We start from the raw sequence: 23,159 nt of genomic DNA, 5'->3' as shown, positions 1-23,159 counted from the left end.
AAAAACGGGTGTATGCCAAACTATCCCAGGAGAGGAAGGAACCTTTTCAAACATTTTCCAGCCGAGCAGCTATTAAAATGACATTCGTTCGCAGGTTGCTGGCACTTGTCTCACAGCATATTGCGAACACATGGAATTACATGTTATGTCCATTTGTGATAAACACTTGAGGTATGTCGTCGCCTAAAGGAAAACAGAGAATGTGTTGGCTGTGTGTGTGTGTACATGTGTGTGTGAAATAGAAGAGGCCAGGCAATCAAGAGCCCGTCATGCTGAGATTTAACTGACCTCACCGCTGTTAACTTCTGAAGGGAGAACGCACACACATACACACACACATTCTCATACACACACATTTGCACTCATTTGCACACAATCGTACCGGCACATACTATACAGGCAGAATTGCCCAGCCAATAGACTACAACAGGGAGATCCCTCACGTTCAATTGCAATTTAATCGAGCTGAGTTACAAAATTGAAGTTTGTGTTCATATTTGTGTTCCCCTGGCTGTGCTCTGAGTCTGGGGCTGTGCTCCAGGGTGACTGTGTCTGTCAGGACCCAGAGCACAGCCAGGTATTGCTTTCTCCTACACTGCAGAGGTGGAATGTGAGCTCTCTGGCTCCACGTTCTTCACCTCCAGACCAACACTGGGATCAACCTGCTTCTGCTGCACGTCTCAAACCTGATTTCCAAGATAGTTTGTAACACACATCCATCCGGAAAGTCATCTTTGAAATTTGTTTGGAAAAGGGCAGGCATTTTAAAATGATACTTGGCAGGTGATTGGATGAACCATCTGTCTATCATCGTCTATCATGAGCTAACTGCAGCCATGCACGTAGCTGTCAGTAATTCCTCATTGGATGCTGATTGGTAGGAACCACTGTGGTTCAGGCACAAACAGATAAGTTGAAGTCTGGCGAGATGGATCTTTGCGTGGTCGTGATCTTGCAAATCCAGCTGTTTCACAAGGTTAGCCCTGCCGTCCTCCCACTGCCTCTATCCTCTTCTCACCCTCTCATCTCGCTCTCCTCCTCTCCCCAGGCTCCTCCTCTCCTCCCCCCTCCTCTCCTGTCCTCTCCTCCCCCCTTCACCTCTCTCTGCCTTCCTCCCCTTCCCATGGGGGTGTCATGTGAAGAAATACAGACTTCTCATAGGCAGATCATACACAGACAGGAAGAAGTAATTTGGCAAGGAGGTAACATGTAAGTCAACTCAAGTCTGGTCAAGTCAGCGTGATGCTGTTCTAGACTGTTGGGTGTACTGGGGTTTGACAGAGGCGCACAGACGATCAGGGACTCCAATATACACTCACCGGCCACTTTATTAGGTACACTTCGCTAGTAACGGGTTGGATCCCCTTTGCCTTCAGAACTGCCTTGATTCTTCGTGGCATACTTTCAACAAGGTGTTGGAAACATTCCACAGAGATTTTGGTCCATATTGACATGATAGCATCACGCAGTTGCTGCAGATGTGTCGGCTGCACATCCATGATGCAAATCTCCCGTTCCACCACATCCCAAAGGTGCTCTGTTGGATTGAGATATTCTATTGTCCAATTTTGGTGAGCCTGTGCAAATTGTAGCCCTTAGTTTCCTGTTCTTAGCTTGTGGCAACCTGTGTGGTCTGCTGCTGTAGCCAATCTGCTTCAAGGTTCGACATGTTGTGCTTTCAGAGATGGTATTCTGCCAACCTTGGTAGTAACGAGTGGTTATTTGAGTTACCGTTGCCTTTCTATCATCTCAAACCAGTCTGCCCATTCTCCACTGACCTCTGACATCAACAAGGCTTTTTTCATCCACACAACTGCCGCTCACTGGATCTTTTGTCTTTTTCGGACCATGCTCTGTAAACCCTAGAGATGGTTGTGCGTGAAAATCACAGTAGATCAGCAGTTTCTGAAATACTCAGACCAGCTCGTCTGGTACCAACAACCATGCCACGTTCACAGTCACGCAAATCCCCTTTCTTCCCCATTCTGATGCTCGGTTTGAACTTCAGCAAGTGGTCTTGACCACCTCTACATGCCTAAATGCATTGAATTGCTGCCATGTAATTGGCTGATTAGCTATTTGTGTTAACAAGCAATTGAACAAGTGTACCTAATAAAGTGGTCGGTGAGTGTAGATTTAAACAGAGACAATCATTTCTTTGTTGAGTGAACACCCAATTAACACCCCACCACTGCTCCTGCCTAAACACAGTGAAGGAACATCTCTTAAGGAGAACACTGTTCTTACGGAGAACACACACACATCTTCAATGACAGAACAGCAAAGCCCAGACAATCATTATGTACTTATTGTGTGTTCATTTCATAACATGGGAGGGATTTGAACCTGCAACCTTTTCATCTGCAGTCAAATGCTGTCCCTCGTTTCTATTCCCATTCCATGATACGGCTCTGGTGTAATAGGGTTGGATTCAGCACTGTGTTAATGTTCCAGTCATCTCTGCTCTGCTGTTGTTCCTACTGAAAACCTGGGATCATCAGCTCTGTGTTTATTGTTTTGTTAGCACCCATCGAAGCCAAGGTCTAGGAACATCAGTTAACCCCCAGAGAAGCTGTAATGTGTGTGTGTGTGTATGTACGTATGTGTGTGCATAAACATATAAGTGTGTGTGCTGCTTGTATGTGTGTGTATGGTGTGTGTGTGTTTGTGTGCGTATGTGTGTATTTATATGTATGTGCGTGTGCATGGGCAGTAATTGTGTGTAAGTGCGTGTTTGTGGGTTTAAGTATGTGTGTGTGTACTGTCTGAGGTCAGTGTGTGAGTCTTGGCGTGGCTAGCAGTTCCATCTCTCTAGCTGGAGCTGGGGTTAGAGTCCTGGGATTCAGACAAGCATGCAGACAGCGGTTCCTTCAACAGAAACCCTATCTGCCTCAGACCGTCGGTGTGTGTGTGTGTGTGTGTGGGGGGGGGGGGGTTGGGAGGTGATGTGTGAGTGAGTGTGTATGTGTGTGTGTGTGAGAGAGAGAGGGAGAGAGAGAGAGAGAGAGAGAGAGAGAGAGAGAGAGAGAGAGAGAGAGAGAGAGAGAGAGAGAGAGAGAGAGAGTGTTTGTATGCTAGTATGTGGTATGACACCTTGTAGGGCAAGAGAAACATGTAGAGATGAAGGCTGGAATGGTTGAGGTGATTACAGTTTTTCTCAATTGTTTACACACAAATACTGGTACCTGAGACACAATGACCACAACATGTAACTCATGCACCAACCCCATGAACCAATTCTGCTAAACTACAAGCACAATTCCTGCTTTACACTCAAATTGCAGTTCTAAAACATACTTTTTTCAAAACACTACACACAATTCTCTGCATTTGGCACAATTTTCATGAAGAAAATCTTTAGTTTTCACAAGGAACACACTGCCATTCAAATACGCACACTGACTCATCGCTTGGACAAACACCTGTCACACAGTTTTACAATTAGCAATCAGAGCTTTAGCATAAAAGGGCAACAGGTGACCTCTTCTGTTTTTGAGCAATGGATGCCAACATTGGAAACAGAGGCAGAGGAGTGAGAGTAAGAGGAGGAGGACGGGGAGGATGAGGATGAGGAAGGCCAAGGACCATAATCTCTGAGGAGATCCGAGCCGCTTTGGTTGACCATGTAGTCAACCATGGTCTAACAATGAGGGAGGCTGGGCAAAGAGTACAGACAAATTTGAGCAGGTACACTGTAGCATCCATCATCCGGACTTTCCGAAATGAGAATAGGTAGGTTGCCTGTGGACTGTTCTGTAGGACTGTAAAAATAAAGTATGTTTCAAGTATTTGGAAAATGTATTCCTACTTTGTATTCCTACACAGTATTTACAGTATTTTACTATTTGTTTGGCAGACATGAAAGATTACCAACACAAGGTGGTCGGGAACGTCTTCTGTCTCCTGAACAGGAAACTGAAATCATGAACATGGTCCTAGAAAATAACGGCATAACATTACAGCTCATCCCTACTCATCCCTCCATCTCTGCCTCTCCGCCCTCAGTCCTCTGGCCTCCACACTCCCTAGCCTCCTGCCCATTGAGATCCTGGCAACCCCATGTTGGTTTTGTTCATGGTGTGTGTGGTTGTCTGTCTGGCCTTGTGACTTTAGGGATGGCCAACTGATAGGGTTTCAATTCGGACCGTAATTAGCAAGGGGAAACTGTTGAGACTTCACCAGCTAACTTTCTTAGAACGGGTGGTGTGTGTGTGTGTGTGTTCTTTTGGACGCTGCTTTAGACTCCTGTGTGAGTTCAAAGAGAAAGTACGTATTAGTGTCTCCAACAGCCTCAGCTTTGTTTACTTTGTCCAACAAGTGATTACACATTGTAAACGACCATGTCACATGATACCATGTGAGGTCAGAGTATGAAAGAGAACATGTGCATGTGTGTGTGGGAGTGTAAGTGTGAGAAAGAGAGCGAGACTGAGACAAAGAACAAGGTATCGACAATAAAGAACATATAAAGAGAGAGGAGAGTGTGGTTAAAACAAATCCAGTCTACAATAACTTTTTACAAACATCTGTCTAAGTGTTGGACCATAGACTCACACATACACACTCGCATTCACACACAGACTGGACCCACTCCATCTGTCTCTCGGACCATGAGAGGAAGAAGAGCTTGGACCTCCAGCAGGAGAAGAGAGCTTAAATTGCCCTGTGCATCGACACATGAAACACAGACCTGCTTCAAGCCTAAATACTCAGCTTGGGACCTGGGTTTGGAAGCTAAGCTCACTATGGGGTCAGTAGTTGAAGTGCCTGGGTGCTGAGGTGTTGGATAAACAGTGTGCCATGAGAGCAGTCAAAACACAGACAGCTATGTATACAGAGACCACAGAGAAGCTCTCCCACTGCAACAAGGACTGGCAGGGAGGGAGGGAAGGAGAGGGGGATGGAGACATGAGAGAGGGAGTGAGGAGGGAGGGAGGGATAGAGAGAGAGAGGGATATCGGGGGATGGAGAGATGAGGAAGGGGGAAGAGGGTGGAATAGAGGGATAGCGATGCGGATGGAGAGAAGGAGGTCTAGGGCAGGGAGTGAGGAAGGAAAGTTGACAGAAAAATAAAAGAAGGAGGGACAAGGGAGGGAGAGAGGGATGAAGGGAGGGAGGGAATGAGGGATAAAGAGGACGAGAGAGAGAAAGGGAATCTAGGGAGTATTTGCGTCCGAAGACGACATCTAAAGTTAGGACTGGAAGTTTAGGTAAAAGATTGCCTGCACATCTCCTTGTAGGAGTTGAGAGAGAAGTAGGAGAGAGATAGATGGAGTGAGAGAGCAAGAGAGAGAAAGAGGGAGAGAGAGAGAATGAAAGAGAGTGAGAGAGAGATAACGAAAGAGAGAAAGTGTGACAGAGTGAGCTAATGAAAGAGATAGAGATAGAGAGAGTGAGGGAAAGTGAGAAAGAGGGATATAATGAAAGAGAGATGGAGAGTGAATGAGACAGAGTGAGAGAGAGAGTGATAGAAAGTAATATAGAGTGAGAGAATGAGAGAGAATGAGAAACAGTGATATAATGAAAGAGAGAAAGAGATTGAGATGTCAGAGCTAGAAAGCAGAAACAGATCCTAACCAAAACAGAATGTGGTCACTGTTCGACAGGTGAGGTTGAGACAGAGATGCACATCCTCCTACAATGTGAAACATTCAGTGATAAAAGAAATGATTACTGTAACAAATTCCACTCTGTAATCTCAGATTTCAAAGGTCTTAGTGACCTCTCAAAGGTAAAAATCCTCCTAGGAGAAAGAGACAGGGCATACCTTGCTGCCCAGTATGTATCAGTATGCTACAACCTGAGAGACAGTGAGTGACCTAGACACACAATGCACACACACAAAGCACACACACAAAATATACTGTGTGTGTGTGTGACTGACAAGTGTATGTGTGTAGATATGTACATATATATATATATTACGTAATCAATCTTCAGGTTATGTTACGTAAAGTTCTCCTGCTTTAAACTTTCAACTGAATTTGCCATGTTTGGTTGTTATCAGATTATTTGGTAACATTACGTAATAGTATACCGATGTCCATAGTAATGGTATGAATACTGTTTCTGTGGCTCCACTGTTGCTTTGGCAATGTGAACATTTGTTTCTTAATGTTATTAACGCTAATTAAATTGAATTGATATAATGAAAGAGAAAGAGTGACAGAGCGAGAGAATGGAAGAGAGAGAGAGAGACAGAGAGAATGAAAGAGAGAGAGAGAGAGAGAGAGAGAGAGAATGAAAGAGAGAGAATGAAAGAGAGAGAGAGAGACCCGAACAAAGGAAGATAAACAGAGGAGCATAAGAGAGAGAGAAGCCTTCCGCTGAGGAGGTCAGAGGTGAAGGTGACTATGATCTCTACTTGTCTGAGTTAATGTGTGTGTGTGTGTATTTGTGTGTGTGTGTGTGTTCAGAGTGGCCCCATTACTCATAGCTCTAACAAGCCAGGGTCGGGGGTCATCCTGTGGTGAGTGGAAAAGGATGGAGAGGGGCTGTTAAAGGGCTCTTTACCCACCACCTGCCTTCACACACACACACACACAAACACACACACACACACACACACACACACTGATGACTACCAGATCCTCAGTGCCCCTACCACCCCTCTGTTCCCCACAGCAGCCAACAACAACCTATCGCCTAATTCCTTAAAAAACGCTTTTCAGTTCCACATTTTCCTCCAGAATCTATAAGGTGTAGAGAGAGAGAGAGCAAGTGAGAGACGTCTGTCCAGACGCAGAAGGCTTAGTCTTTACAGATGAGAAATGTTACTGGGGTGCTCAGTAAATCAACCCAGAGTAAATAAAGTCTTTCAGCTTGGCTTTCCCACTCCTCCCCTCTCCATCCTCCCTCATTCCCCCACTCCTCCCCATCCTCCCTCATTCCCCCACTCCTCCCTATCCTCCCTCATTCCCCTACTCCTCCCCATCCTCCCTCATTCCCCCACTCCTCCCCATCCTCCCTCATTCCCCCACTCCTCCCCATCCTCCCTCATTCCCCCACTCCTCCCCATCCTCCCTCATTCCCCCACTCCTCCCCATCCTCCCTCATTCCCCCACTCCTCCCCATCCTCCCTCATTCCCCCACTCCTCCCCATCCTCCCTCATTCCCCCACTCCTCCCCATCCTCCCTCATTCCCCCACTCCTCCCCATCCTCCCTCATTCCCCCACTCCTCCCCATCCTCCCTCATTCCCCCACTCCTCCCCATCCTCCCTCATTCCCCCACTCCTCCCCATCCTCCCTCATTCCCCTACTCCTCCCCATCCTCCCTCATTCCCCTACTCCTCCCCATCCTCCCTCATTCCCCCACTCCTCCCCATCCTCCCTCATTCCCCCACTCCTCCCCATCCTCCCTCATTCCCCCACTCCTCCCCATCCTCCCTCATTCCCCCACTCCTCCCCATCCTCCCTCATTCCCCCACTCCTCCCTATCCTCCCTCATTCCCCTACTCCTCCCCATCCTCCCTCATTCCCCCACTCCTCCCCATCCTCCCTCATTCCCCCACTCCTCCCCATCCTCCCTCATTCCCCCACTCCTCCCCATCCTCCCTCATTCCACTCCTCCCCATCCTCCCTCATTCCCCCACTCCTCCCCATCCTCCCTCATTCCCCTACTCCTCCCCATCCTCCCTCATTCATGTGTGTGTTTCTGTGTGCACTGTATGTGTGTGTTTCTGTGTGCACTGTATGTGTGTGTTTCTGTGCGCACTGTAGGTGAGTCAGGTGGCTGAGCGGTGAGGGAATCGGGCTAGTAATCTGAAGGTTGCCAGTTCGATTCCCGGTCAAGCCAACTGACGTTGTGTCCTTGGGCAAGGCACTTCACCCTACTTGCCTCGGGGGAATGTCCCTGTACTTACTGTAAGTCGCTCTGGATAAGAGCGTCTGCTAAATGACTAAATGTAAATGTAATGTGTGTGTTTCTGTGTGCACTGTATGTGTGTGTTTCTGTGTGCACTGTATGTGTGTGTTTCTGTGTGCACTGTATGTGTGTGTTTCTGTGTGCAGTGCTGTCTACCCTGTCTCTCAACAAAACACCCCTCCTAAGAGCAGAAAACCACCCAGTACACAGGGACAAGGAGGAAGATGGACGCTCTTGCTGGGTTCGTATCAGCCCATACACACACAGAGGCCTCTGGGTAGGAAGATCGACATTCATCTTCAGCTGTGGGGCTACTCCACACTCTGGGCTTGATTAACAGTCCTGCTCCGGCTGGGATGGGATGCATCATAGGTTTACCGTATTAGCAGCCATTAGCCTGCAGACTCCCACATCTAGACTGATCGCCGGTCTTGTTGTTTTTGGTCAAGACGTCCCCGCATTCACCCACCCCTCCCTCTCTCTCTATCTCTCTGTCTATTTGTCTATCTGTCCGCCTGTCCATTCACCCATTGTCTTCATCCATTCATGCATCCTTCCATCCATCTCCCTCTCTCTCTCTCCCTCTCTCTCTCTCTCTCTCTCTCTCACTATCTCTCTCTCTCCCTCTCTCTATCTGTCCTGTACCTCTGGGCTGCGACACCAGTTACCTGGGAAACCTCTGACGTGACCAGGTTCTCTACGTGCACATCTCTCCTCTCTGTGTCCACAGTGACAGGATCAGTCAGGGTTTTGACGACCACAAGGCACACCAGTTGAGATCACACAGGTGAGGATGCACAGTTGACCTTACTGACTGGGCCCAGGCACACACACACGCAGGCTCACACACCGTGCACACACACACACACACACCGTGCACACACACACACACACACACCGTGCACACACACACACACACCGTGCACACACACACGCAGGCTCACACACCGTGCACACACACACACACCGTGCACACACACACACACACACCGTGCACACACACACGCAGGCTCACACACCGTGCACACACACACACACCGTGCACACACACACGCAGGCTCACACACCGTGCACACACACACACCGTGCACACACACACGCAGGCTCACACACCGTGCACACACACACACACACCGTGCACACACACACACCGTGCAGACACACACAGCTAGGCAGAAACACGCACACGGTCACACACCACGCACGCAGAAACACACACAGACATCTAGCCAGCTCCCTCCCTATAGGCTATCACTGAATACACGATATTACTGGAAACACTGAAAATAAATTTGAACGGCGATCAGGCAAAACAACTTTCTCTGGTGTTGTCATGATGAAGTGAGGCAGATGAAGGACATGTATTACTCCCATACCCCTGACATTGTCAGTGTCCATGAACCATTAATATCCCTCAAATCCATTCATTGTTTTGAGAGAGGGTTTTTTCTCTCCTGGAAAATGTGTAAAGTTCTTTGCTCCATGCTACAGAATACAGATAAACCGAACCAGGGCAGACATTCCTATATGGGTGGTTTTTACAAAACGTCTTTTTTTCCTCCTAATAAATCACAAACACATGCGGAGTTTTGAGCTGTAACTATATCTGCAGCCCTGCACTCTTCTGCTTTACTTGTTCTGGTTCACAATGTGTCCAGAAGAAAAACCTGGACCTTGTCTCTGAAGAGTCATCCATAATATTTTGATATTTTTATAAATACTTATAAATAGCACCTTAATTACCATTTGGGTCACTGGAGTTCATTAGAAGAAAATCGATGTATTGCCCTTTCAGTAAACACACACACACAGAGACTCACACACACACATGCATGTGAACAATGACAGACACGCACAAACCCAGGAACTCCTGCTCTCTCTCTCTCTCTCTCTCTCTCTCTCTCTCTCTCTCTCTCTCTCTCTCTCTCCGTCTTTTTTGTGGTCACAATTTGTGTTTCCTAACCAGAGAAGGTGAAGGGCTTCCTAGCCTCATGCCTCATCAGGGCTTCCTAGCCCACCCCCCATCCCTCCATCCCTCCACCCCCCCATCCCTCCATCCCTCCACCCCTCCATCCCTCCACCCCTCCATCCCTCCACCCCCCCATCCCTCCACCCCCTCATCCCTCCATCCCTCCATCCCTCCACCCCCCCATCCCTCCATCCCTCCACCCCCCATCCCTCCATCCCTCCACCCCTCCATCCCTCCACCCCTCCATCCCTCCACCCCCCATCCCTCCACCCCCTCATCCCTCCATCCCTCCATCCCTCCACCCCTCCATCCCTCCACCCCCCCATCCCTCCACCCCCTCATCCCTCCATCCCTCCATCCCTCCACCCCCCCATCCCTCCATCCCTCCATCCCTCCACCCCCCCATCCCTCCATCCCTCCACCCCCCATCCCTCCATCCCTCCACCCCTCCATCCCTCCACCCCTCCATCCCTCCACCCCCCATCCCTCCACCCCCTCATCCCTCCATCCCTCCACCCCCCATCCCTCCATCCCTCCACCCCCCCATCCCTCCATCCCTCCACCCCTCCATCCCTCCACCCCTCCATCCCTCCACCCCCCCATCCCTCCACCCCCTCATCCCTCCATCCCTCCATCCCTCCACCCCTCCACCCCTCCATCCCTCCACCCCCCATCCCTCCATCCCTCCACCCCCCCTTCCCTCCATCCCTCCACCCCTCCACCCCTCCACCCCCCATCCCTCCACCCCTCCATCCCTCCATCCCTCCATCCCTCCACCCCCCCATCCCTCCATCCCTCCACCCCCCCATCCCTTGCCTAAACAACATGTGTGTGTGTGTGTGAACATGTGCTTGTGTGAGTGATAACAGAGTGTGTGCGTGTGAGTGAAAGTGTGAGTCAATGTGTGTGTGAGTTATGAGAGAGGGTATGTGTGTGTGTGTGTGTTTGTGTTTGTGTTTGTGCGCCAGATAAGGTGTTTGCATGTGTGTGCACGTGGGCGTGTGTGTGTGTGATCTCCTACCTGTTATTGTGATGTTGCTGTAGATGTTTGAGATCTTCTCCTTGAGCAGAACCAGCTGCATTTGAGCAGCTTTCTCTCTCTGCAGCTCCAGCATCATGGCTGGGTGATTGGCCAGCTTACAGCCCTTCTGCTTGTCCAGGGCAATGTCACTGCGCACAATATCTGAGAAAGGAGATTGTAAGGGGATCACACACACGTCCACACACAGACACACGAGTTCCCGAAGCCTCACAAAGAGTCAATGACGAGCCGCTCCGAGATTTACATTCTTGTGTCCATCCAGATTAAACCATTCTTTTATTTGGTAAAAGTTCAAACGAGACATAGGATATCTGGTTGTCTATGTTTATACATATATTGGGGGGGCCGGGGGGGGGGGGGTGGGACGACCACTGTGGAAGAGTTAAGGGACAATCCATCTAAATCTACCTTTGGGGGGTCTTGTTAGTGTTAGCCCCCCCCCCCCCCCCCCCCCCACCCCCTGGGGGGCAAGACCTCTGACCCACTTGGAACCCCGACCCTTAGTCTCACTCACCATCCTCATAGTTCTTCAGGTAGTAGTCAGGGCCGGGTCCGCGGAACTTAGCAAGGTTCTTCAGGTTGTGGAACTGCAGGAAGTCTGTGCGTTTGCCTCCGAAGCGCAGGTAGGCTGGGGACAAACCCCTGGCTAGGGTCACCAGACGTTTGGAGCTGTGGGCGAGAGACATGCACAATGAACCACCGCTAGAAATTCTGGGGAACCCTTTTGAGGGATTTATTGGACCTTCCATTCAAGTCTAAATTAAAGAAGGATTCTTTCAGGCTAAAGAACCAGATGCACAATCGTATTCCGGTCAAATGAACTGTTCATTTGACTGTGGTCTATTTACTACAATATCACACAGAAAATGCAGTATCCAGAACTGACTGACAATTCATTTCTCAGTATGCTATTTGATAGGAACCAATGATCGATTTCTCATGGGAGAAGATTTATCATCGAGTAGGTTACAAAATCACATTTCCCAAGAAACCCTTGGGCAAAGTGTCAGATGGAGGAGGCTCCGATGTTTTAATCATCCATCCTGTTATGGTCTGGGGAAACAAAGCAAATGACTCCATTTCTCAGATGGCCCTGTACTTTGTGGTGGCGAGGACTCCAACTGCGTTTTATCACAATGTGAATATGCCTGTGAGAAAATTATAATAATACACTGTAGCATAAACAAACAGCTGTCAAACCCTTCAACACTCAACCTTCAGACGAGAACTTAAGAAGCGTTTTACTGTCTCTTTAAAATATGTGTCTTTGTAACAATGACACCAGTGAAGCCTGCAAGTATTTAATGCAGTGTTTTCTTTAAGAACGATGTGACCAATGTTTCCATTGCAAAATGATTTTGTTTAATGGTCCTTTCAGGTCCTCTGTCTGGTAAACAATAACAACAATAAAGACAATAAAAACCAGCTCAGTTTTGGGGACTTGGAAAAAGTTACTTGAACTATTTGTGACAAAAGTCGAACCCAAAGAAGTTCCATGGAAGTTCCCAGCACAGGTCATGGTACAACAGGGTTTAATGGAGAGCCCCATGTCCATGAGCTGAAAAGGGTTTTGTGTGGAATCTTTTATATTGAACCTTCATTCAGAAAGTTAATTATAGTATCACAAGGAGTTCAACAGAACAGCCATTTGTTTTAAGAATGTATTTGATGGCATTAAATGAAGTTTCTTTAGCACAAATAAAGCATCTGCCACACGACAACATGGAGGCACTATCTGCTTGATGTTTATGTTCATAAATGGCTGACTCATCTAGGGCCCTTCTGAGGTGTTGTGTTGTGTTGCTGGGACTTTGAACACTTGAACTGTATGTGGACTTGCTGTTTGCTTTCTATAAGTCCTCTCTTAGAGAATTTCTATCGTTTTACTATACTTTTGTTCAAGCAAGCCTTCTTTAAGAACCAAAGAAAATAATCAATGCACATAATCCATGTTACATTTAGTCATTTTAGCAGATGCTCTTATGAGCGACTTACAGTAAGTACAGGGACATTCTCCCCGAGGCAAGTAGGGTGAAGTGCCTTGCCCAGGGACACAAAGTCAATTGTCACGGCCTGGAATCGAACCTGCAACCTTCTGATTACTAGTCCAATTCCATAACCGCTCAGCCACCTGACTCCCAGTTCATGTGGCTGAGCGGTTCATTTGATGTTCATCAAATAAACTGTATCATTAGTTACAATAAATCGTTACATGATAGAAAATGTTTTACTCAGTATTTAACGGAATATTGCAACATTCACAATATCCTCAAGACAGCAACACAGTGTGGTTAACAGGACAGACCATGCCTCCTCAAAATGCATGTCCCAGATCTACAGCATTTAATCTTTTATTTAGAGTAAGGATTGCTGTGGAAAATAAATAAATTAATAATCATAATAAATTAATAAATTAATAACTTCTAGCGAGAACAGAAGAAAGGACACATGTACGTTTATACAATATGCAAAAACGTACAAAAGAGGTGATTGTTTGTATGATGATGATGTAATATTATAGATTTTGTTGGTATTATTGGTGTTTATTTTAGTAGCCTCTATATGGTTATGTACTCTTATTTCTATTTTTACGGTTGTTATATTGTTATGTATTTAGTCCATAAAGACGTACGGTGTATTGCGAATCAGGTTTTAGATTTACAATTACACACTTGTACTAGTAGGCTAACTATTCAATGAACCAATGAACGTCAAAAAATATAATTAAAATAATCTCTGTGCGTAATCACCATGCTGGAAGGTTTTTTCTCTCTCTCTCTAAGGCCTAACAGACTCACACAAATGCCTAGTCCCCTTATAAAAGCCCCAAGACGTTAAACCCCAACATTTCACGCGCAGGTCACTTTCAGCTCACCGTGAGGTTCCGTTTTGTCACAACTAGTGCATGTTGACGGACACGTCCTTTTGAATTCAAATATAAGCGTTTCAGAGAAGTTTTCAAATGCTTTTCGGGAAAGAAACCATTAACTGTGTAATGAAGCCTGGAACTTAGACCTTTCTTCAATTAACACATACGCTATAAAAAAGAAAGATGCACAAAACCATTTGGAACAACAAAAGATACATAAAGTCTCCTCACTGGGGGACAGTATCCTACACGTGAGAAAGAACTATAGGGTTTCAATTTCCAGAAAGCAACTTACAGACGACAATTTTTATTTAAGTTTACTAACATTAACTACTTCTTATTCGTTATGTTGTTTAAATGTTTTTTACATTTTTGGAGAAGTCTTGGTTTGTGTGTAACGTTTTTACAATGCACCCTCTCCTTGCAGCGGCGAACCTTGACAAAACCTTGACCCGCCGGGGCACATGCCAGAGTTAAAGATTCGTTTCCATAACTGTTTAGTTTCACGAAATGAAATCAAGATCTTTCAGACAAAGATGACACCTGTTGATTTTAGATCATGTAGCCTTGATACTTTTCCCATCGTTTTATCTCTAAATTACACAGTGGAGCTTCTGGTATCTTTCTCCGCATATCTTTCTGATGGTTCTTGTTTCTGTTATCCAATCAACTCTCTTTCTTTTGCATGGATTCTGCATGAAACTGAGATAAATTGCGAAAGTAGGCTACATGGAAAATAACATTTTTGGAAGATAATGATACTGAAGTCATAAAAATGTATACCATTAAGCCTGGACGTAGCCAATAGCCTGTTGAACACACATAACACAGGAATAATAGGCCTGACGGTTAAAATGGTGAAACATAATTTGAACGCTAAAGCATACATATTTGACAGTGGACTAGTGAATCAGAATCCGTCGTCTGTTGCATGTCACACTAACCATGTTCCATAGAAATGCCAGCCTTTGTGCTTTAGCATAGGCTACGCTGGATTCTTAAACTAGCTGTAGCATACTAGTATACTAGCCTAACTGAATTGAGTAGCCAAGAACACCATCACATCTGATTTGCAGAGATGAGATCACGTTAGATTTGCAGAAGGCATTTATTATGAATACGTTGAAAGATGTAAACAGACTGCAGTCTACCTTAGAAAGTCAAGCCATCCGTCCTTGATTATCGACGGGTCCAATTGTAAGGAGAGGAAGTTGTCGTTAAGAACCTTCACCGGACTCCTGGTGTTGACGTCCAGCAGAATCAACGTCCTTTCCATGAAGCCCGGTCGTTTCCCGCCCGGCACAGTTCTCCGGTAAGGGGAGGAGGAGGAGATCACGGACTGCACCATCAAAGCGACGGATGCCAGCCACAGGGATGAGCCTGAGAAGGGGCACGGGAACGGCTTGGGCATCTTCCCGGTCCCGGACATCAGACGGTTTGGGAAAGTTAGGTACCCTGGTGTGGGTCTTCAGGCAAAGGTGAGGAAAACAAATATTCTTACCTTAAATCGGATTGTCCCTCCGTGCTTCAACTGGACCTATCTGTTTCTGTCTTCCTGTCTGGTTGTCTCCCCCTTTGCCCCCCCCCCCCCCCCCCCCCCTTCTTGCTGTTTTTGGAAGCTGGAGAGAGGGGAAAGCACGCCCCAGGCCTGCCTTCCCGCTAGCGAGAGCCAGGACCTGGGAGGGGGAGAGGAGACAGCACCGCCCCTCCAGGATGCACAGCGGTGGTTCTGGGACTGGGAGAAACCAGAACGCGCAGCTACTTGGGTAACACTGGTGGTGCAGTGCGCTAAGGAGACCTAGCCTATCTATTAGGAACATGTGCAAATTAAACAGTGGCTCAAGGACTAAGTAGATACTTTTTAATGTATGAAGGAAGGTGGTCCCATCATGTATAACATCAAACAGCTAAGGTAGAAAACCAAATACTATAAAAATAAAACAAATAAGAAAGCTTAATATAGCCTAGGTCTACTGTATATCACGATTATCGGACATAGTTTGGCGCTTTACCTATTCCTAAAACAACTACAATTACGCACGTTGATCCGTGTCACAGAGCACATTTGTTATGTACATTTAAACAGTAGATTATGTCACATACAATAAATACTAGTAGTAGAAAATGTTTTACAGTAGCTTACTAAAGGCTGCGTAAATGTTTGTCTTGTGTTTGCGTTCAGGCTCTGGTATCGATGGACATCGTAGGGCAGCAGTGTGCTAATTATACTTTTCAAAATATTGCTCACATATTTCTAACAACAATCAAGTTATATTGAACTTATGTTATGTCAGTTTCTGAAAAACTCAAATCAAAACTGATAGAAATATCTCAGGTAAACAAATTAATTCATCACACACGTACAACACAAAAATATGCAATTATTATCAAACTTAATCCACTGATCTTTTGCATTTCATTGAAATAATTGTGCATTTTACAATCGTTGGGTTTTAACAATTGCAAATACATTTAATTTGGGCTGTGTATTATACATTAGACATTCCAAAAGGAATCCTACATTGTTAGCAATAAATAGCATAAACACATTCTTACAACTGTATCTTTGTTGAACTGAATAACGAACTTCTGTTTGTAGATTTGTTGATTTGATTTTTGCTTATGTTTTTGAACTGTTAGGAAACGGAGGATTGAGAGATGGACCAGGAGGCATTTGAAATAGGGCTGTACTTTGGCGAAATGGTCTGCAATTATATTTGATTAGGCTATGTCCCAAATCATATTCAGAACCAATTTGAAGTCGTAAAACCTGTAGATTTAATATACCAATAAAATGTTTTATGTCTCTGCCTTCCAGATGTTTTTTGATAAGACACCGACACAGTGCTATCACTGGCGGGGAGAGAGAGGCAGAAATCGTCTGTGAGTAGGCCTAAAACAATGACTTCACCTGTGACTAGCCAGGCAAACCGCGACCTCACAGCAGCTTCTGGTCGCCTGAGGTCAAAATAATCACAAAAAATGAATTTCAGTATGCTATACGGTCGCAGGGAAGACGAAATAGGTCTTGATTGACGTTGAGGTGACCGTTACGGTCACCGTCTGTGTTTTTGTACCGTTTGGCGCACACATATAATAAGTCATTGTAAATCAGGCCTCGTGGGAGAGAACACAAGGACGGACTGAAAAGATGAATGCTGGATTCGGAGGAGTGGAATGCCATGACAAATGTGAATCTTAGGAACATACATCACCTCAGCGCAAACGGTGAATATTTCGAGGATAGAAGTCCCTCGTAGTTAGGGGGGGATACCTTTCTCCCGTGCCTGAGACCATCATGTCACCAAAATACATCTCTCTTTGATATGAATGCTAATGCACTGCTTACCTACTTGCAATGGAGAGAGAGAGAGAGAGAGAGAGAGAGAGAGAGAGAGAGAGAGAGAGAGAGAGAGAGAGAGAGAGAGAGAGAGAGAGAGAGAGAGAGAGAGAGAGAGAGAGAGAAAGAGACATTCGTTGGCAAAAAAAACAAACAGACCCCATTCACGTTAGTTTCTTTTAACATAATCTCGTTTTGACTCGTTTGATGTCGGTCTAGCTGGCTCGGATAGTACACGTTGTTTGAAGTGTTTGTGATTTGGGAAATACTTGCATGTGATTTTCATTTAGATATGAGCGTTATGTGTCTGCCATATGAGCTGTTATTAAAATGTTAAAGAGATATCTAAAAATGATTTAGTGGACTAGAGGCTATCCCAACCTTTGAACCAGGAGATGGAAAATGTGAATGCTAGGTCTATTGTAAAAAAATAAAAACTACAAACCAAGTTTATTTTTTATTAGTTTTGTGCAGATTGTAACAGTGTGTAAGAATGTAAGGCTACAGTAGCCTACCTCATAAATTCAAAACACTTTATATACTTAGTAAAGACTAGGCTATTTGGATATAAACATATATATTTTATGCACAGAAATTCATGAGAAACAATCAAGGAAATTGTATGACATGTTTATAGTCGTTTTGAGAAGCTGCTGGGGCAAATGCACAAAAAGGAAAGGTCGACTAATCGACTTTTGTCGAGTCCTCTGTGGTCGGGGCAAATAAATTCGCCGTACCATCTTAGAAGAAAAAAAAAACTATTCTATTGCTTTTCAAAGGGATACATAAATTATCATTAGACATCATCATACGTTTAGCGTATAAAACAGAAATAAGATGGAAAATAAAAAAGGAAAATCTATTAGGCTATTTCTGTTTATTAGATAGCCAATACCAAATATTGACGAAAACAACCAAAAATCACGTAAGCCTACACTAGGCTACAATACTGTTAATATGTTTGTTCTATTGCTATTCTTATCTCTAATATTATTAACATGAGTAGACCAGTAGCAATAGCCTATGCCTAGAATGAGCTTATTATTGTTCAAACCAAAACATTAATATGCTTAAGGAATTATTGGTTCTATTTAAAAATAGCATGACATCAATTAAACGTACATTTTTGCCTCAGGTAATAGTTTGCGTGGACGTTTATCGGCGTGTAGCCTGTGTGTGTGTGTGTGTGGTAGGCTGGTGGAGTGATTTATTGTTAATAATTTCATTTGGAGCATAAAATTAATAGTTTATTCATTGTTTATTATCATTGTTTATTAATCAAATTTAACAAATCATTTCTGTATATATCAAACATGTGTATGGACAAGGAAATAGTTTTGACTGATTTTGGAGTCTGCAACGAGTTTTCTGACTAACACGAGGACTTTTAACGATCCCTAACTGGCGACGAAAGGGTCACGGTTTTACAAGACAAGGTTCACGCTCGCTTTTCCGAGTAGCTATTGACGACGTGAGAACTAGAAGGGGTCGGGTTTGTTTTTGTGTCGAGGCAGAGCCTCTTCCGCAGAGGGGTAATGCCGAGGTGTGAATGCACAAAGAGTAGCAAAATATTTTCCAAACTAAACTCTGCGCGTACTAATTTAACCCAATAAACTGTATGTGAGTCAATAGAAAACATATCACTCATTTTGTCTACTTTAAAAGAGCACTTTGAACATTTAGACATTTCATACAATTACTCTTTCCAGCTTATACGCGGGTTTTCTAGTCGTGAGTCAAATGCAATAGGCCTACAACAAAGGTTGTCTACTTGAATTCACAACTTAGTTAATTTCTTTGTTTGATTTTAAAAGACACATTAAGAAGCTATATTGCTCTTTCACACATATGCCATCAAACTTTAGATACACGATGGCTGAATGAAATCCAATGTTTTAAAAATTATTATGAAGCTGACCTTTTTATTTGACTCTGCGTTACATTTGTTTTGGAAGTAGTTTGGTGGAAACTGTAAAGGATGCTAAGATTGCCATCTAGTGGCAAAAAGAAAAACCTGCATGCCATCACAGAAAGGCGTTATAGATGCAGTAAAGATGCATTGGTAGATGCATCATTAATCTCATATCGTGATCACCACCACACAACCACAATCATCATTATCACTTCTACAACCGCGGCAGCCCCATCATGGCTACACTTCACAGTTTGTTACATGAAACTATAACAAGTTTGTTTCATGACACGTTTCGTTTTTTTAAATGAAAATATATGTTTGTGAACAGGAATGAGCGAACGATAGAGACAGAAAGAGGGGGTTGGGTAAATGTTCTAAGCATGCTTTATTAGGGACCTACAGCCAAGATAGGACATTTCCTGGTTCTATTTTTAGACATTGGAGGACTGTGCAGTGTGCAATGACATTACGTCACTGTAGGGTTTTAGAGGGATGCTGCACGGTCTGTCTTTAACCCGTTACCCTCTCCCTGTTTCAGTCCCCCCTCTCACTCTCTTTCTCTCTTCCATCCCTCCCCCTCACGATATCTCTCTCCATCTCTCTCTTTCTCTCCCATCTCTCCTTCTGTCGATCTCTCTCTCTCTTTTTCTCTGCCTCTCCTGATCCTCTCTCTGTCTCTGTCTCTGTCTCTGTCTCTGTCTCTGTCTCTGTCTCTCTCTCTCTCTCTCTCTCTCTCTCTCTCTCTCTCTCTCTCTCTCTCTCTCTCTCTGTGTGTGTGTCTTTCCCTCTCTCGATCTCTCTCTCTCATCATCATCATGACCACGGCTGTCCAGCTGTTCCGTCAATTCCTGCAGAGGCAGCGTAAAACCCAAACCACGTGACCAAGCTCGCCAATGCCCTTCTGCAACTCATTCAGCACGATGGCTGCGGATGCTGCGGATGCTCTGCGCTCACAGCGCCGCATCCTGCATTCGTACCGCCTGGCTCTTGTCCTCTCACCGCTACTCCTTACCTATCGTCCGGCCACTGCTGGGGCTCTGCTTGGCGTCCGGCCAGAGGACACCACAAGCGGGGAGCTGTCCGTGCAGGATGGGATGCTGAGGGCTACTGAGGGGACCCGGTTCATGCTACGAGTTTACTACGCAGTCTCACCGGCTGCATTCAATCCCAATCGAACTCTGAGCGGGAGAACGGAGGCTGGCCCAGCCACACCATGGATAGCGTTTATAGAGGAAACGTGGGAAGAAGGTGCAGAGGAGTATACGCAACCTGTCCGGCACCAGAAACGGAACCCATGTGTGGAGGAAAGCGCCCGGAGCTCTGACATCGAGCTACTGGGTTCTTTCAGGTCCACCTCCAGCCAAAACTCCGTTCTTGTGGAACTACTCGCCAAAGACCTGCGGAGAGGTGAGAAGATCAAACACTACTCCATGTGCGTCTTCGACGGAGCGAAGTGGGAACATTTCAGGAGCAGGGACTACTGGCTTGCGGTGGCGGAGAAACCCCCCCAAGCGGACGTGTGGCTCCAGGCGGGAGTGTCGGTGCTGTTACTGGGGCTGTCTGCGCTCTGTAGCGGGCTCAACATCAGTATGCTCGCTCTGGATCCCGTGGAGCTCCGGGTGCTCCAAAACAGCGGCACCGAGAAGGAGCAGAAATACGCGCACAAAATAGAATCTGTGCGTAAACACGGGAACTACATCCTGTGTACTGTGGTACTTGGCAACGTGCTGACCAACACTTGTTTTGTGGTCTGGATGTGCATGATTATAGGAATGACCCCCCTCTCCACGGCGTGTTGCACCTTAGGGATATTTTTCATAGGTGAAATTCTGCCACATTCGGTGGCCTCTAGACACAGCCTCGCTATCGCCTCTAAGACGATCTGGGCCACGCGGTTACTGATGCTCGTGTCCTTCCCTATCTCCTACCCCGTCTCCAAGATCCTCGACATCATGCTACACCAGGAGATCAGTAACTTTTACACCCGGGAAAAGTTGGTGGCCATGCTGCGGGTCACCGACCCTTACCACGACCTTGTTAAAGAGGAGCTCAACATCATCCAGGGAGCGCTGGAGCTGAGGACTAAGACCGTGGAGGACGTACTGACCCCGCTATCCGACTGCTACATGCTGTCCTCGGACGCGGTCCTGGACTTCTGCACAATGTCTGACGTGATGCAGAGCGGGTTCACGCGGATCCCGGTGTACGAGAACGAGAGGTCGAACATCGTCGATATCCTGTTCGTTAAGGACTTGGCCTTCGTGGACCCCGATGACTGCACCCCGCTCAAAACCATCACGCAGTTTTACAAGCACCCAATGCACTGCGCGTTCAATGACACCAAGCTGGATGTGATGCTGGAAGAGTTTAAGAGAGGTAACCATCCACAGAGTCACGCGAAAAACTTTAGAACATTTACAACCATGAAGTCCATAAAAAATGAAATATAAAACATCATCATTCGAAATATACCATATGTATTTGTTGGAAAACAATTGGTTCCATACAAAGGTTTAAATCTGGGATCACATGATTTGTCTTGAAATTTGTTTGAAGTGGCGTTACTGAAACTTGTTCATTCTCTTATATGGATGGGAAAAAAGTAGAATTGATCTGCTGTTAGTTACATATGAAAGTAAAGTGCTTAGAAAATGCAAGACGTGCTGAACTTTCAGACATTAATTACAAGATCAACATGTCCATCGACTTCAGTCAAGGTTTATAGGTTGGTAACGTGTGTGTCTTTTAAAAACTCCTTGTTTGTGTGTAACCCATGAAAAGGGAACATGAATCGAATCCTCCGCTGGTCTCCTCACCTAGGTCGAAGGACAGACAGGCCAGTTTCCAGGATGTTATTTAAAAATACATCATATGTTACAGTTATGTTGGGACCCTTTGAAGTGATAGTTACAGAGAGTGCATGGGCTCAGGCTTCAGTCTCTTACTTAATATGAAATGATGGAAGAGTTAATAGGACTCCAGAGAGTCAGAGAAACTTTCCTTTAAAGATAACAAAAAAATAGATGCTTTGATGGAGCTAGGTTGTGGAGATGGGTCAGAACAGGAACCAGTGATTCATTTTAGAGTGCTCACTTTCTCTCTGAGGCCAAATGGCTATGTCCTCAGTCGTGCTTCAGCACTGAGAGATAAAACCCAGGAGGACCAAGACTGTTCATTTCTTTGTCGATAAGCACAGTCATTCAGAGATGATTCATTGAATTGAAACATGAAAGCCTGTCTTTCGTGGTAATGCTGTCAGGGTCAGCACCCAGAAAAGCTGCTTTACCATGACAACCGAATGTATGAATCATCGGTTCATTCAGTCTGACGTTCTCAGAGGAAAGTATTCAAGGGTGTGTGTGTCTGTGTGTGTGTGTGTGTGTGTGTGTGGTAGAGGGGAGTGTGAGGGGAGAGTTGAGTGGGAATAAGAGGAGAGGATGAGAAGACAAGAGAGGAGAGGAGGGGGGTTGGGAGAAGGGAACATGAGAGGTGAGGATAGGAGAGTATCCATGAGACAACACATTCATTCTAAACAAATGTTCTTCCATTGAAACTGTCAGTACCACTGCAGAATACCTAGAAGAAGATTCCTGCATGAACTTGTGAACCCAGTTGAGAAATAGTTGATTGGTTTTTAGCATGCGTGATTAAAAAGAGTAGATCTCACGCTATGCTATATTTCTGTGAAAGCAAAATTCTCAGAGGCTGTGGTCTTGGGGATTGACCTCAGCTGTTTGTGTGTTGATGTGTGTGTGTGTGTGTGCTGATTACACTGTATGAGTGTGTGCACTCGTGAGTTTGACCTTCTCTCTTAATCCCCATCAGGGTATCACTGGAGAGAGCCAATGGCAGTGTGTGTGATGTGTGTGTTTGTGTGCCTGTGTGCCTGTGTGATGTGTGTGTGTTTGTGTGCGTGTGTGATGTGTGTGTGTTTGTGTGCGTGTGTGATGTGTGTGTGATGTGTGTGTTTGGGTGCGTGATGTGTTTGTGTGCGTGTGTGATGTGTGTGATGTGTGTGTTTGTGTGCGTGATGTGTGTGTGTGCATGTGTGATGTGTGTGTGTGTGCGTGTGTGCTGTGTGTGTGTTTGTGTGCTGTGTGTGTGTGTGTGTTTGTGTGCTGTGTGTGTGTTTGTGTGCTGTGTGTGTGTGTGTGTGTGT

At 45.6% G+C, this 23,159-nt stretch overlaps 2 protein-coding genes across 2 annotated transcripts in view; one reads left to right on the top strand and one right to left on the bottom strand.

The window, feature by feature from the left end:
* The window catches only part of hpse2 (heparanase 2), a 58,263-nt gene extending 43,107 nt beyond the window's left edge, over positions 1-15,156 (bottom strand). The window contains 3 exon segments of the mRNA XM_067236556.1: positions 10,856-11,017; positions 11,391-11,545; positions 14,897-15,156. Of these exon segments, the coding sequence (XP_067092657.1) occupies positions 10,856-11,017; positions 11,391-11,545; positions 14,897-15,156 (577 nt within the window).
* A 4,737-nt stretch (positions 15,157-19,893) lies between these two features.
* The window catches only part of LOC136943144 (metal transporter CNNM1), a 16,442-nt gene continuing 13,176 nt past the window's right edge, over positions 19,894-23,159 (top strand). The window contains exon 1 of the mRNA XM_067236372.1: positions 19,894-21,376. Coding sequence (XP_067092473.1) covers positions 19,894-21,376 — 1,483 coding nt within the window. The remainder of the gene's footprint in view (positions 21,377-23,159) is intronic.

Source organism: Osmerus mordax, chromosome 5 (genome assembly GCF_038355195.1).
Source record: "Osmerus mordax isolate fOsmMor3 chromosome 5, fOsmMor3.pri, whole genome shotgun sequence".
In the NCBI taxonomy this organism is placed as follows: Eukaryota; Metazoa; Chordata; class Actinopteri; order Osmeriformes; family Osmeridae; genus Osmerus; species Osmerus mordax.
The sequence above is the reverse complement of the archived record's forward strand: the minus strand, read 5'-3'. Positions and strand labels throughout refer to the sequence as shown.